Consider the following 12,128-nt stretch of genomic DNA (forward strand, 5'->3'; position numbering starts at 1 on the left):
CACCCTGTACCACATCTTGGATTATTTCCCTGGAGTAAAGACAGATTTTTTTTTTTTTAAACAGGGTCTCCCTCTGTCACTCAGGCTGGAGTACAGCAGCCGGATCATAGCTCACTGCAACCTCCAACTCCTGGACTCAAGTGATCCTCCTACCTCAGCTTCCTATGTTGCTAGGACTACAGGCCCATGTCCAGCTAATTGTTGTTTTATTATTATTTGTAGAAGCAGTGTCTCACAATGTTGTATCAAACTCCCAGCTTCAAATGATCTTCCTACTTCAGCCACCTAAAGTGGGGAAGCCACTGAATTGTTTGCTTTGTCCTAAACTTAACTTTTTAGAATGTCAAGGTGCACATGTGTGTATGTTTGGGAGTGGGGGTCTCTTGGCATTATGAGATGATGCTGTGGAATTTAATCCTAAACCCTAAAACCTTGCCTCTCTCCTCACTCCTCACTAAATGCCCCGGCCATTTAGCCACTCTCACAGCAGCCATTTTCTTTGCCTGTCTTTGACGTCCTCGGCCCCCTGCCATTCTTATCTGAGGTTTTGTTTGAGGATTGACTCAGGATCCCAAGTTTTGATCAAGTGAAAAAGTATTAGGTACATACAAATGATAATAGATGGTCACACCACCAAGGCTCTAAGAGCAGCCACCACATATTCCCAGGCAAATGCAGACACTTTTTCCCACATCCAGGGATCAGTCACAGCCTCCCCTGGGTGAGGGAGGGAAGAGGGGCAGGCTGGTACCCTAAGTTTAGCTGTGAGGACTCACCTGGCATGGCACATGGGAACATGGCTGCCTTTACAGAGAAGCTGACACACTCTGGCCCTGGGAGAATCAGAGAGGCTCAAAGTTAGAGCTGAGAGGCAGAAAGTGGGCTGAGGCCAGCAGGCTAGGACTCCTCCAGGGGTGGAGGCCCTGGGGGCTGTGGGAGGCAGAGCAGAGCCAGAAAAGGTCCCTAAGCCCAGAGACAAAGGAAAGATTTCAACGCTCTCTCCCTAGGCAACCTGCCTGCTTCCTGCCCACCCCCAGGAGCTTTGCATGCCCCTGAGACAGCCTGGATGCTCAATGAAACCGGCTGTGCAAACAAGTCCAAACAATGTGCCCGTTCTTCCTCTTACAGGCCACGGTGGGGGTCGCATTGGCACAGCCCACCCCTGCCTTATGCAGAGATCCCTATACCTCTTGGAGGACCAGCAAGAGGGCAAGGTGGTGGCTGTGCCCAGTCTCCCTCTCATGCTAATCCCAAAAGAGGTGGCCAGTCAGGTGGGCTTTGGGACCGCAGCCTTCTCTCTCGGGTGCCCCTGCAGGTTCACAAAGAGAACCAATCATCATTTTTTTTAGATTCAAACCCAGGATCTCCCTCCACTTCTCCCTGCCCTCTCCTCTTCTCCATGAGTTCCTTGCTTACTTACCCTTCCCTTCGGTTTCCTCTGAGTGCGACTGAGCACCCTCTCCTTAATTGCATTCTCATTAAACAAGGCTTTAATAAATATACACCAAAGGAAAGAGGGTTGTGCAACAGTGCACTCTCACAAGTGATAATTAAACACAAATCACAGCAATTAAGCAAATGAGGGAACAAGAAAGGGGTTGGCAGGACAGCTATATTATGTTACATGCTTAGGAAGAGACTGGAACCCACATAGACCTCAAGTGTAGTAATACAGCCTTGGAGGCTCGGTGCCCATAGCCCAGTGGTTAGGGCGCTGCCACATGCACCGGGGCTGGTGGGTTCGAACCTGGCACAGGCCTGCTAAACAACAATGGCAACTGCATCAAAAAACATCATGTTATTTTTATGGCGGGCGCCTGTAATCCCAGCTACTTGGGAGGCTGAGGCAAGAGAATCGCTTAAGCCCAAGAAATTGAGGTTGCCATGAGCTGTGACGCCATGGCACTCTACCAAGGGCGACAAAGTGAGACTCTGTCTCCAAAAAAAAAAAAAAAAATACAGCCTTGGAAACTGCTTCTGATTTTAAGGAAAGGGTATCTTGTTGGGTATTAACAGTCACTTTAGCCTCAGTCTTTGAGCCTGAGTGTGATATGGGGAGAGGGAAAGAGGGCTCCTGGGAGCTCACTGCTCTACACTGCTCTATACCACTGTAAAATCAACAGCTTGAGTCCCCATGTCTTTATCCTTCCAGCCCATGCCCCAGAGGTCCACTCATTCTTTAGCCCTAAGCACAATTCCAACTGACCTTCCTCGCCAGACTTCAGTTAACTGGGAGGCAGTATGGTGTGACAGAGCCCAAGAGATGTTGATTCTGTCCCACTTGCCCATCAATTGGCAATGCACCCTTGAGCAAGTCACAATCCCTCTCTGGACCACAGCTTCCTCACCCTTAGAAGAGCTCTGTCCTTTTGTTTCCAAAGTCACTGCCAGCTCTGATGTTCCCAGGGAACACCTCCAGTTGACTGTCCAGTTGTTTCCATGTCTTTCCCATTGGAACAAACATATCATCTACATCCCAAGACCAATGCCCCTGTCAGGGCTCAGTCAGTGGCTGCCTGGGCAAGGCTCAATGGAGGGCCCTGGATGTAGTTCCTCTGCAGACTGGAGGGGAAGGGGGCAGAGCAGGTAGGGCTAGTTCTGGGCTCTACAGATCTCCCACCTACAAGGCACTTTGCTGTCTCCTGGACAACCAAGGGGTAGCTCAGATATTTATTCAAACCTGCTTCAATGGGCCCCTGACCCTTCCTGGTCTACCCAGCTGAACGGTCTTTGGAGAAGGTGGGGGCTTCCAGCTGGAGAAATGTACCAAGACTCTACCACAATCCCCCTCCCACACACACATACACATCATTTTCAGGGCCCTCTTGATTACCCACAGAAGCCTGATTCTATGAATCTTCTAACAGACCAGGTGGCAGGAGGTGTAAAGTGGGGTACTGTAGTGGCCTTTGCTATGGTCACAGTGGGGGGCCTGCTTTGATCTAAGATGGGATAAGGGGAAGTGGTGTGAGTGGCACCGTGCCCACCCACAGAAGAGGAGCTGTAGGCCTCATGAAGCCCACTTTTTTTGGGCCACTGTGAAACCAGCATGACATCTGGGTGAAAGGTATAGGAGAAAACACCAGTGTCTTCCATCCAGCCATGGAGATGTAAATAAACCAGCGGCTCTTGAGTGGCAGAAATACTCTATCCCCCCACCCCACTTCACCACCAATACCAACTTAACAGGTCTACGTATAGTTTACATTGGCAGAAACAGCCACAACTTCCTGAATAGGTTTCCATCTCCCTGTTTTCAGCACAGATAACTATATTATGTGCCTAACCCAAAGAGAGGAGTTGCCGAAAGCCAAATCTAATAAACACAAACAGGAAGAGATGCAGTTGCCGGAGATGGAGTCGGCTTACATTGAAGTCTGGGGATGATTTATGAGGAGATTACATTCTGGACTAATGAATACATTCCCTAATCTCTTAGAGTTTGACACTCAAAACTATCATGCGCATATTAATAGATATTAATAATACTCTGAGTCCTCTGGACTTGTCTCCTTGGTCTCTCTGTTTACTCCAAAAAGAAAAAGCCAGGAGCAGGTCAAGCAGGTTCTCCCTAACGGAATCTCTTTATAGGAAGAGAGAAAGGGCCCCTCTTCGAGGTGGCTCTTAAAGGATAACCCAAGCCCCTCCAAACCCTTCCAGTCTTTAGTGTGGAGCTTCAGGGAAGGCAGTGGGCCCTGGAGGAAGTAGAACGCAGAAGAGCAAAGCAGAAAAAGGGCCCAGGAGGACGGGAACCCCGAACCCCCATTGGTACACGCTTGACGTCCAGGAAACAAGCAAACAGCTCGGGGCAGGGGTAGAAACCAGCACCCAAACCCCACGTGCAACCCAGCTGGCATCCCCTACATCCAAGGCACAGACACCCCGCATCCCCCAGCACACCTGAGCCTCTGAACTCTGGAGACGGGCGCTGCAGCCCTAAGGTACAGCACCAAAAGCCTGGAGCTGAAGCCGAAGACTGATCCGGAGGCTGGCGGGCTGAGCGGGGTGAGGGGACGCGCACGGTCCCCATGGAGCACGGCCTCAGAGTCAGGCGTCCGGCGGGAAGCCGGTGGTCACCGTGCTCATTATGCGCCGTACTCCAAAGCCCACCCTTTCCAATTCAAGCCCCCCACCCCCCCGTTCGTGTCCCCTTCCTGGCTGGGTGGAGGAAGGCAACAGAAGAGACCAAGCTGGGGCTGCCTTACCCAAAAGCCCAGTGCCCAGCCATCTCGCCAGGGCTTTGCCTCGGTCCCCAGCCCCGGGCATCGTCCCGTTCTCTCCGGAGCGCGCCGGGGGCGCAGGGATGGGATACTGGGCACAGCCGCGCTCTCCGCCCGCAGTCGGCAGTCGGCCCCGAAGCTGCCGGGGAGCTTTGCGCCGCGGGTCGGGGCTCGGGAAAGTTAGCCGGGAAAGAGCGAGAGGAGGGGGAGGGCGCGAGGGGGGAGGCGCGCTCGCCCGCCGCCTGCGGGAGCCGCGGCGGGCGGAGGGAGGAGGAGCCGGAGCCGCAGCGGGAGGACGACTCAGCGAGCGCAGAGCGGAGTGAGGCTGCGCCTCTGCTCTGGAAGCTCTCCAGCCGCAGGACAGGCGGTGGCCGCCGTGGAGACCTGGGCGCCCCGTCCCGCTGCGCACTCTCCCCTGCGTTCCCGCCTCGTGGTCCCGGAGCTCCGGGACCAGCCCGCACCCTCCACTCCCTCTCCAGTCCGGCTGGACGGCTGCGGAGTGGCACTGCAGAGCCGGTCCGCAGCCGCCGCATCGTCCCCTGCGCTGAGCCGCCAATAGGGAGGACAATTCAGGGGGAGGAGAGGTGGAGCTTTCCGGTTGTTGGAGGCTGCTGTTATGTTCTGCTGGAGGAGCCCGGGAAGGGCAGCGGCTCCGGCTCTGGGGGCTGCCAAGAGACTGCTCCGAAGTCCGCAGCGGACTCTGCCGCAACGGGTGGGCGTGTGCGGTCTTGCCCACTGCGTCCCGGCCGCCCGGGGGCCGTGCGACCTGGCGCGCATGCAGCCTCGGGACCCGCGGCCGCCGCCTTCACCCCACGTCGCATCCCCTCTGAGGGTTGTTTTAGGCCGCGGGGAACCGAGCCTCCGATTGCAAACTGCCCCTGCCCACTGCCCCCCAACATTCCCCATTTCATCATAGACCCCTCCGGCGCTACCAGTTCTCACATGCTGGTTTGGGGCCTGTGCCTTACTTAACCCCTACTTTTCATTTCCCCCCCTGGGTTACGCTCGGACTCCACCCTTTCACCCTCCCCTAAGCGTTTCCGCGTGCCCGCTCCCTGCGATTCCGCAGATTCCCTTGGTTCCCCTTTCGGGTGTGGGTGGAGGAGCCCAGAGTCACACCAGTTCAGAGGGTTGGGATGAGGCTGTAAACCCAGTAAAGACTCAAGACTATTCCGAGTCTTGAGTTAACGTGAGCAGGGCTACGTGGAGTGATGGTTCTGTAATCAGGCTGGATACTGCTCTGCACCCCTTCCCACGCATCCATGCCTCTCCCCTCTACTACTGATCCTCTTTGCTGTCTGGAGACTTTTCCAACTCCTGGCCCCTGCTGGCATACCCATGCACTGTCAGGACCCACCTTCTTAACCTAGGTCCCTGAGGTTGTATGCAAAGACTATTTGTGTTTTCCTGGAGACAGGAGGGCTATCTTTCCTCCATATAACAGTGGTATAGTGGTGTAGTGGCTCTAGCCATTTATTACCCTGACTTTGAGCAAGTTATACAATCTGCTGGAAAAACCTCTGCTCCTCATCTGCAAGACGGTGAGAACAATATTGGCCTCACAGGATTGTTAAGAGCCATGCTGCCCTTAGACCTGGGCAAGGTCTCCCCTGGTCATGCCCCTCCTTACTGGAGAATGAGTGCATCAGACCAAGGAGGAAGCCATGCACCACCTCCCCTTCTAGACTGTAGTCTGGGTACCCCAGACCCTGAGCTAGCTTCTCAAGAGTTGACCATATGCCTGTGCTCAGTGGTTAGAGCACAAGCCCTGAGGAGGTGGTGGGTTCCAACTGGCCTGGGCCTGCTTAACAAAACAAACAAAAAGAGCTGACCGTAAAGAGGCCCAGGAAGTGGCCTGGGGACAGCTGTTTGCAGATGATGGGGAGTGGGTGGGACTCCACATGCACCCCAGGCCTGTATGTACAAGAGCCTCTGTTGCTGTGGGACCAGAGAAGAAGATGAACAAGAGAATGATCTGGAAATTCCATTTTGGACCTGGTCTCCCAGGAAAAGTACTCAATGGCTGGGCACCTGTAGCACAGTGGTTACAGGGCCAGCCACATACACCCAGGGTGGCAGGTTTGAACCCAGCCCAGGCCAGATAAACAACAGTGACAACTGCAACAAAAACAATGGCTGGGCATTATGGCAGGTACCTGTAGTCCCAGCTACTTGGGAGGCTGAGGCAGGAGAATCACTTAAGCCCAAGAGTTTGAGGTTCCTGTGAGCTGTGACACCATGGCACTCTACCGAGGGTGACATAGTGAGACTCTGTCTCAAAAAGAAAAACAATGAAAAGATTGAGCTTAACACTTTGTTATACTGGTTTATAGATTAAATATTTAAACATATACTTAATTCCCTTTTGAACCCTGGCCCCAGGCCTTGCTATGTCAGAAGTGGGCCTGGCTGGGCAGAGGGAATAAGACATTATTGCATGTAAAAGTTCTCAGCAGAGTGCTAGGCTAAACGGTACATTTGAACTTAAAGAGGTCTGTGGCCCAAAAAGGCTAAACCCCTCCCTCCAGGTCTCCAGGTTTGACGGCTTACCCTGTCCTTCCCCCAGGAAGTCCCTGAACTAAGTTAACCTAACCGGGCAAGGCATCCATGCTGCCCACTTTATTTTTGCAGCAGGGGTCATGTTTCCCAGAGCAGTAGGCTGAGGTGAGCCAAAGGGGAAAAAAGTGACCCCTACCCAGAGAACGGGGAGAGGCAGACTGAGCTCTGTGGCTATCTTTAGATCCCAGCGACAGGAGAAGGTAGCTAATTTCCTCTGTGCCCTCTCCCCACTTTCCTACTGCCTTGTTGTTCACTGATGTTTAAGAGTTGGGAAACCCGCATGCCTCTCAGAAGAAGAAAGAGGCTCAGAGAGGCAGAATGTGTGGCTCAAGGTCACCTAGAGAGTTTCTGGTAAAGCCAAGGGTGGAGCTTCCCCCATTATTTATTTCCCTGTGCCACCTACTCTCAGGACTCCTCTAAAAACACGCACTCAGAGGACTCTGCACTGGGCAGAAAAAGCACTTGAGAAATGCATTAGCAGCTAGAGGATTTTTACATTTACAGAGCACTTCCTTCAAAAATTCTCAAAAACTTAGTCATTGATCCAGCTCAGAGGCTCCTTCTGAGAAGGAGGTGACAAAAGATCGGAGTTCCTTTTCTCTCCCCCTTTGAAAACTATCTCTTTGAGGAGCCTTCCCTGAGTTAGCTCCTCTTCGCTCAGCCGAAGAGCCCACGTTCCCTGGGTGGGGACAGGACACGAAGTAGACGCAATACCTGGGTTCCCACCCCTCCCTTCTGTCAGGAGGGAAGGAGTGGTGTCTTGGGACACTGTCCCCAGCTGTGACCCCTCACAGGCCTAATTCCTGGTGATGGTGGAGTAGGTGCATGCACAGCTCTTGGGTGGCCTAGCTCAGAAATCTCTTGAAGAGCAAGTTTTCAGGGATGTGGAGATGGATTGGGCCCTGTGCCAAGGAGCTGTCAGGAGACTATCCACTCTCAGGCTAGAGGAACAGGGCCTAGATTTACAAAGGAAGGAGACTGTTTCCTTGGGGATTCATGCAGGGCTCTTTGCAGCAGTTAGCCCAACTGACTTTTTAGAAACCAGGTGACCAGGCAACTCGGTTGGTCACCTTCTGGTGCCCTCCAAGGGAGCTAGACTGGAGCTAGCAAGGAGAGAGTGCCTGTTTTCCAGGAGGAGCCAGGCTAGAAAGGAGTCCAGTGTAGGGAGCTGCCCCTACACTGGAAAGCACTCACCCCTGGAATGGGGATCACCTTCAACAGATGACCAGGGGAGGGTACCTTGAAGGCTCCCTCCCCTGTCAGTTCTCAGAAAGTGGCCAAGACCACATGCAGGGCAGGGTGAGAAAGGAGAGCTCTGTCCAAAGCTATTTTAAGAGGAGTTCCTCCTAAGTAACAAGAGCCTGGCAGGGAGCCTCCTCCCCCTCTGGCTGCCCCATTGCCCTTGCCTGCCGCCTCCCTCTCCCGCCTCCTCCCCCATAAGCCCTAGCGCTCCTGTGGGGGCACTGCAGGTGACAGAGGGAGCTGGAGCAGCAGGGTGCTGACTGGGCTCGGGGAGCCAGAGGACACTGGGCTCTGCAGGGAGCCCCCACCACCACCACACACACACACACACACACACACACACACCCCTCCTCCCTGGGCCTCAGACCAATACAGAAGCAGCCTCTGTCTTCACCCTCCCTGAGCTACCCTCAGTCTCAGGACAGTGGAACTGCAGCCAGGAGATTCTCTGCCTTCACTGACTTAAAGTTAAATGCCCTCAAATCCTTCTGCCTCTTGGGTTGGGATTCAATGGACACTGCCTGGAAATTTGGGGAGCCTCCTTGTAGGGCACCTGGGACAGTTCTCTGACCCCCCCCACTCACCACCCCTCCCTCCAGCTCAGAGTGCTGAGGGACAGTCCTCAGCCACAGTCTCAATATCCACTGAAGTTTGGCAAGTGCCGAGGGGGTTAACAGGACAGCACACACCAAACCAATCTGCAGGCACATGGCTTAGAGGTCCAGTGAGAAACAGGGCACCTGCCACTTCAGCCCCATAGCTCCCCGGACCTCACATCAGTGAGCTGGAGTAAAGATAAACTTTCTGAACCCTCCTCCCAGGGGAAGTCGATCACTGCTCACCCCCCTCCATTAAGGACTCTGGTCACAGGCAGGTCGGCAGCCACCTCCTCCACCTCTCCCCTCTTCCCTTTCTGTTTTCTGCCATGTTCCTTCCAAACATCCTTTCAGGCAAAGGGGCCAGGAAGCCCCAGACAGGAGAGCTCATTGGGACGAGGAAGACAGAGGGAGGAGGGAGCTGAAATATCCCGACCAGAGAGATGCTCACCGGACAGTCCCCAGCCAGAGAGAATGTGTGCCCACTTCCGGGAACAGCAAATACTTCCCTTTCTGCAGCTCAGAGATGGGGTGAGTCCGGGCTTCTCTTTATTCTGATCACCATGCCCCACAACCTGCCCATTCAGAGAGGATGGTGGCTCACGGGGGCTGGAGGCACTGGGAAGGTTTATCATTCATTGCAGTCTGCTGCTCATGGGAGACTGCCTTGTCAGTCGAATGGTTAATGTCCTCCTGGAACCCTAGACCTGGTCCTGCATCTGGGACAGATGGACCAAGCCAGAAAGACAAAATACCATGGAGTACCAGGCAGGACTCCCTAAATGCTCTGGTCTTGACCTGTAGGAACACGTTAGTGTGGGAGTAGTAGGTCCTGCAAAGTGAGGAGACAGGGAGGACATGGACTATGTGAGATGTGGGGGGCAGAGGAGGGGAAAGGGAAGGGAGGCCTGGGTAAAGGGCAGCGTGAAAGAGTTGGAGGGTGACTCGGACTAAGAAGGAGGGGTCGGGGCAAGGAGACAACTGGCCGGTATGGGAAGAGGATTCGCAGCCTTTCAGTAGAAGGGAGAGGAACAGAGAGGGAGGAGGTGGCCAGCACAGGCTGCCGCTGTTTGCACAGAGCTGTGCAGTCAAGGGCCAGGCCCTGCAGGGGTGGGATGTGAGGGGCCCACTGGGAAAGCTCAGCCTCTGTTCCCAGACACTTCTGCTCTTACATTTTTGTCCATGATCATTTTGAGGATGGTCATGAACATCCTTCCAAGGAAGGGCTCCAAGCCGCCCTTCCCCCAGCCACCCCTAAATCTTGGGACTATAAGAGGCCAGCCCACTGTCCTTTCTCAGGATATGATGTGATGGCTTTGGCTTCATGAGGCCCTGAGAGAATTTGGCTCTGTTGTTTCCTGGCTGTGTCGCCTTGTTTGTAGGAATACTTAGTCCATATGTAGAAAGGAATGCATGTTTTGGGGGGTTGGCCCAAAGATGAAGCTGATAAACATCTACCTAGAATGCCCTGCTCAGTGCCAGGCACAGAGGGGCTGCTCATAAATATAGCAACTCTTACTTGTCCAGCAAGCTGCCCCTGCCCCCACACCCTCCAGGACCTTTCAGGCTAGACAAGAAAATCACCTTTCAGCCCTTGCAACAGGGTTTGCTCCAGCAGAGAACCCACATGGGTGCAAACATGCTACAGGGCAGGGATCGGGTATTGACAGACTTTGGGACGGCTCAGACAGAGGAGATGAGGACTTTTACCTTCTAGCTACAGTCTAGACTGGAAAGAGAGGGGCCTCTTTGCCCTGGCTGGCGGGCCTAGAAAGGCAGGTTCAACTTGGCCTGATCTTTGGAAAGAAGCTCCCCCAAGGCACCTGGCTTCAAATTTCCCAGTCTCTCCAGCTTATTTCTCACTATACAAAGGGGCTTGCCAACACCCCACACGCATACCCCGCCATTGATAAATCAGGTAAAGAAGAATCGGGTTAAGGGTTACTAGGGAACAGAGGTGGCCTGGGGAAGACTGTGAGTAAGAAGGCAGAAGGAAGGGAGTCTGCCTATGCATGTATTATGTTTATCTTTAGGCAAGCAAGAGTTAATCCCACTTCCATTATTTGAGTACTAAAATAAGGACTGCAGAACGCCATTATCAGTAAACTTGGAGGTCATCTAAAAGTATGCCCTGATATATAAATGTTCTTGACAATACCCCCAAGCTATGCTTGCATACCTTCCGGGATGGGGATCTCATTACCTCAAGAAATTCAACCCTCTGCATTGCTCTGACTTATAGTGGATCAATACCTGTCTCTGCGACCAGTCCTAATGTTTTGCCTTGGAACAGAATGGGACAAGTCTCATCTTCCTCCCCATGGCCACAACCCAGGTCACTGAGTTGGCCAGCAGCTATGATGCACACTCCCCTCCTGGCTGGACACATACCCTTTTCCTGCCCATCTGCCCACAGGAAAGGCTGTCAGTCTGTTGAGGCAAGTAGTTCTTAATTGCTTTTCCATCTGTTTATAGGCAAAGGTCCCAGTGAGAAGCAGAGGCAGCTGTGTGGTTGTAATAAAGGTGACTTCGCCAAGGCTGTAAGGGGAAGCCCCTCCCATGGAATTCCAAGTAGCCAAGCTGAGCGTTCAGTTTCCATTTGTCCACACTTTCCCCAACACCTTCTAGACTTTCAAGGTCATTAGTACAGAGAAAATGCGAAGTAGCCTCACCAGACCTCCCGCTCCCCCACTCCCAACTCATCTATTCCCATCACCTCTGCCCCCAGGGCCTTGCTCCTTTTCTCCTAGGCCAGACCCCACCAACCTCCCCCTCACCCAGCCTACAGGCCATGTCAGGATGCTAGAATATGGTTCTTAACTGGGCTTCCTCCCACCCGGACCCTCTGGAGTTCTCATCCACTGGGTGCCTGGAGCCCATCCTGAGAAATGGTTGGGACCCTAACCATCAGCATGGGAGCAGGTGTGGTTGTAATAAAGGTGACTTCGCTAAGGAAGTGCAGATGCTTCTTTTAGATCAGCTCAGGCCCAGCTGACCGGGGCAGGAGCCAGGACTGGAATCTGCTGCCGTGCTGAGCACAAGGCCCAGTGCCAGCTGCGGGCTGGGACAAGAGCAGCAGACCCCAAAGATGACCGGAAGCTGGGGGGCTTCAGGCTGAAAGTCATAGGAAAGGTAGGGGGAAGTGCTACCAGGGTTCTCTGAGAGGGGTTCCTGTAGGCCCCTTCCAGCATGGACCTTTGAGCCCCCAAAGAGCCGATGGAGAAGACCAGGAGGCCCAGCAGCCTGCCCCACAGCCCAGCCTGCATTCCACCAGGCACTGCCCCAGGCTCCTCTCATCTGCCATTTTTTCCACATTACCCCACCCCTGTAAGACAGGAGGGAGACAAGTAGCCTAAAAGGGCCTGTATGCAAACCAACTGGAGGCACGTCATGCCAAGAGGGTGTGGGAACATGACCCTGGGAACTAGTAGCTAAGTGACTTGAGTCCTCTTGCCCAGGGACATCAGGTCAGCCCAGGGAAGGCCTTTACGGGGAAAGAGAGACTTGGGTT

The 12,128-nt window shown here is 53.8% G+C and overlaps 1 protein-coding gene and 1 long non-coding RNA gene across 11 annotated transcripts in view; one reads left to right on the forward strand and one right to left on the reverse strand.

The window, feature by feature from the left end:
• Positions 1–8,985, reverse strand: part of SCN4B (sodium voltage-gated channel beta subunit 4) — a 22,284-nt gene extending 13,299 nt beyond the window's left edge. The window contains exons 1-3 of one of the 10 annotated variants that reach the window (XM_053594166.1): positions 4,206–4,316; positions 1,188–1,309; positions 777–833 (exon numbers count right to left, since the gene is read on the reverse strand). In XM_053594166.1, coding sequence (XP_053450141.1) covers positions 777–798 — 22 coding nt within the window. In that variant the 5' untranslated portion in view covers positions 799–833; positions 1,188–1,309; positions 4,206–4,316. Of the gene's footprint in view, positions 1–776; positions 834–1,187; positions 1,310–3,900; positions 4,143–4,205; positions 5,119–8,863 lie in introns of those variants that run through there. The other 9 variants (XM_053594167.1, XR_008380642.1, XM_053594160.1 and 6 more) reach the window with 9 other exon arrangements.
• LOC128587796 (uncharacterized) overlaps positions 8,769–12,128 on the forward strand; it is a 6,528-nt gene continuing 3,168 nt past the window's right edge. The window contains exons 1-2 of the long non-coding RNA XR_008380643.1: positions 8,769–8,895; positions 8,972–9,148. This is a non-coding gene — a long non-coding RNA (uncharacterized LOC128587796). The remainder of the gene's footprint in view (positions 8,896–8,971; positions 9,149–12,128) is intronic.

This window comes from Nycticebus coucang, chromosome 6 (assembly GCF_027406575.1).
Source record: "Nycticebus coucang isolate mNycCou1 chromosome 6, mNycCou1.pri, whole genome shotgun sequence".
Classification (NCBI taxonomy): Eukaryota; Metazoa; Chordata; class Mammalia; order Primates; family Lorisidae; genus Nycticebus; species Nycticebus coucang.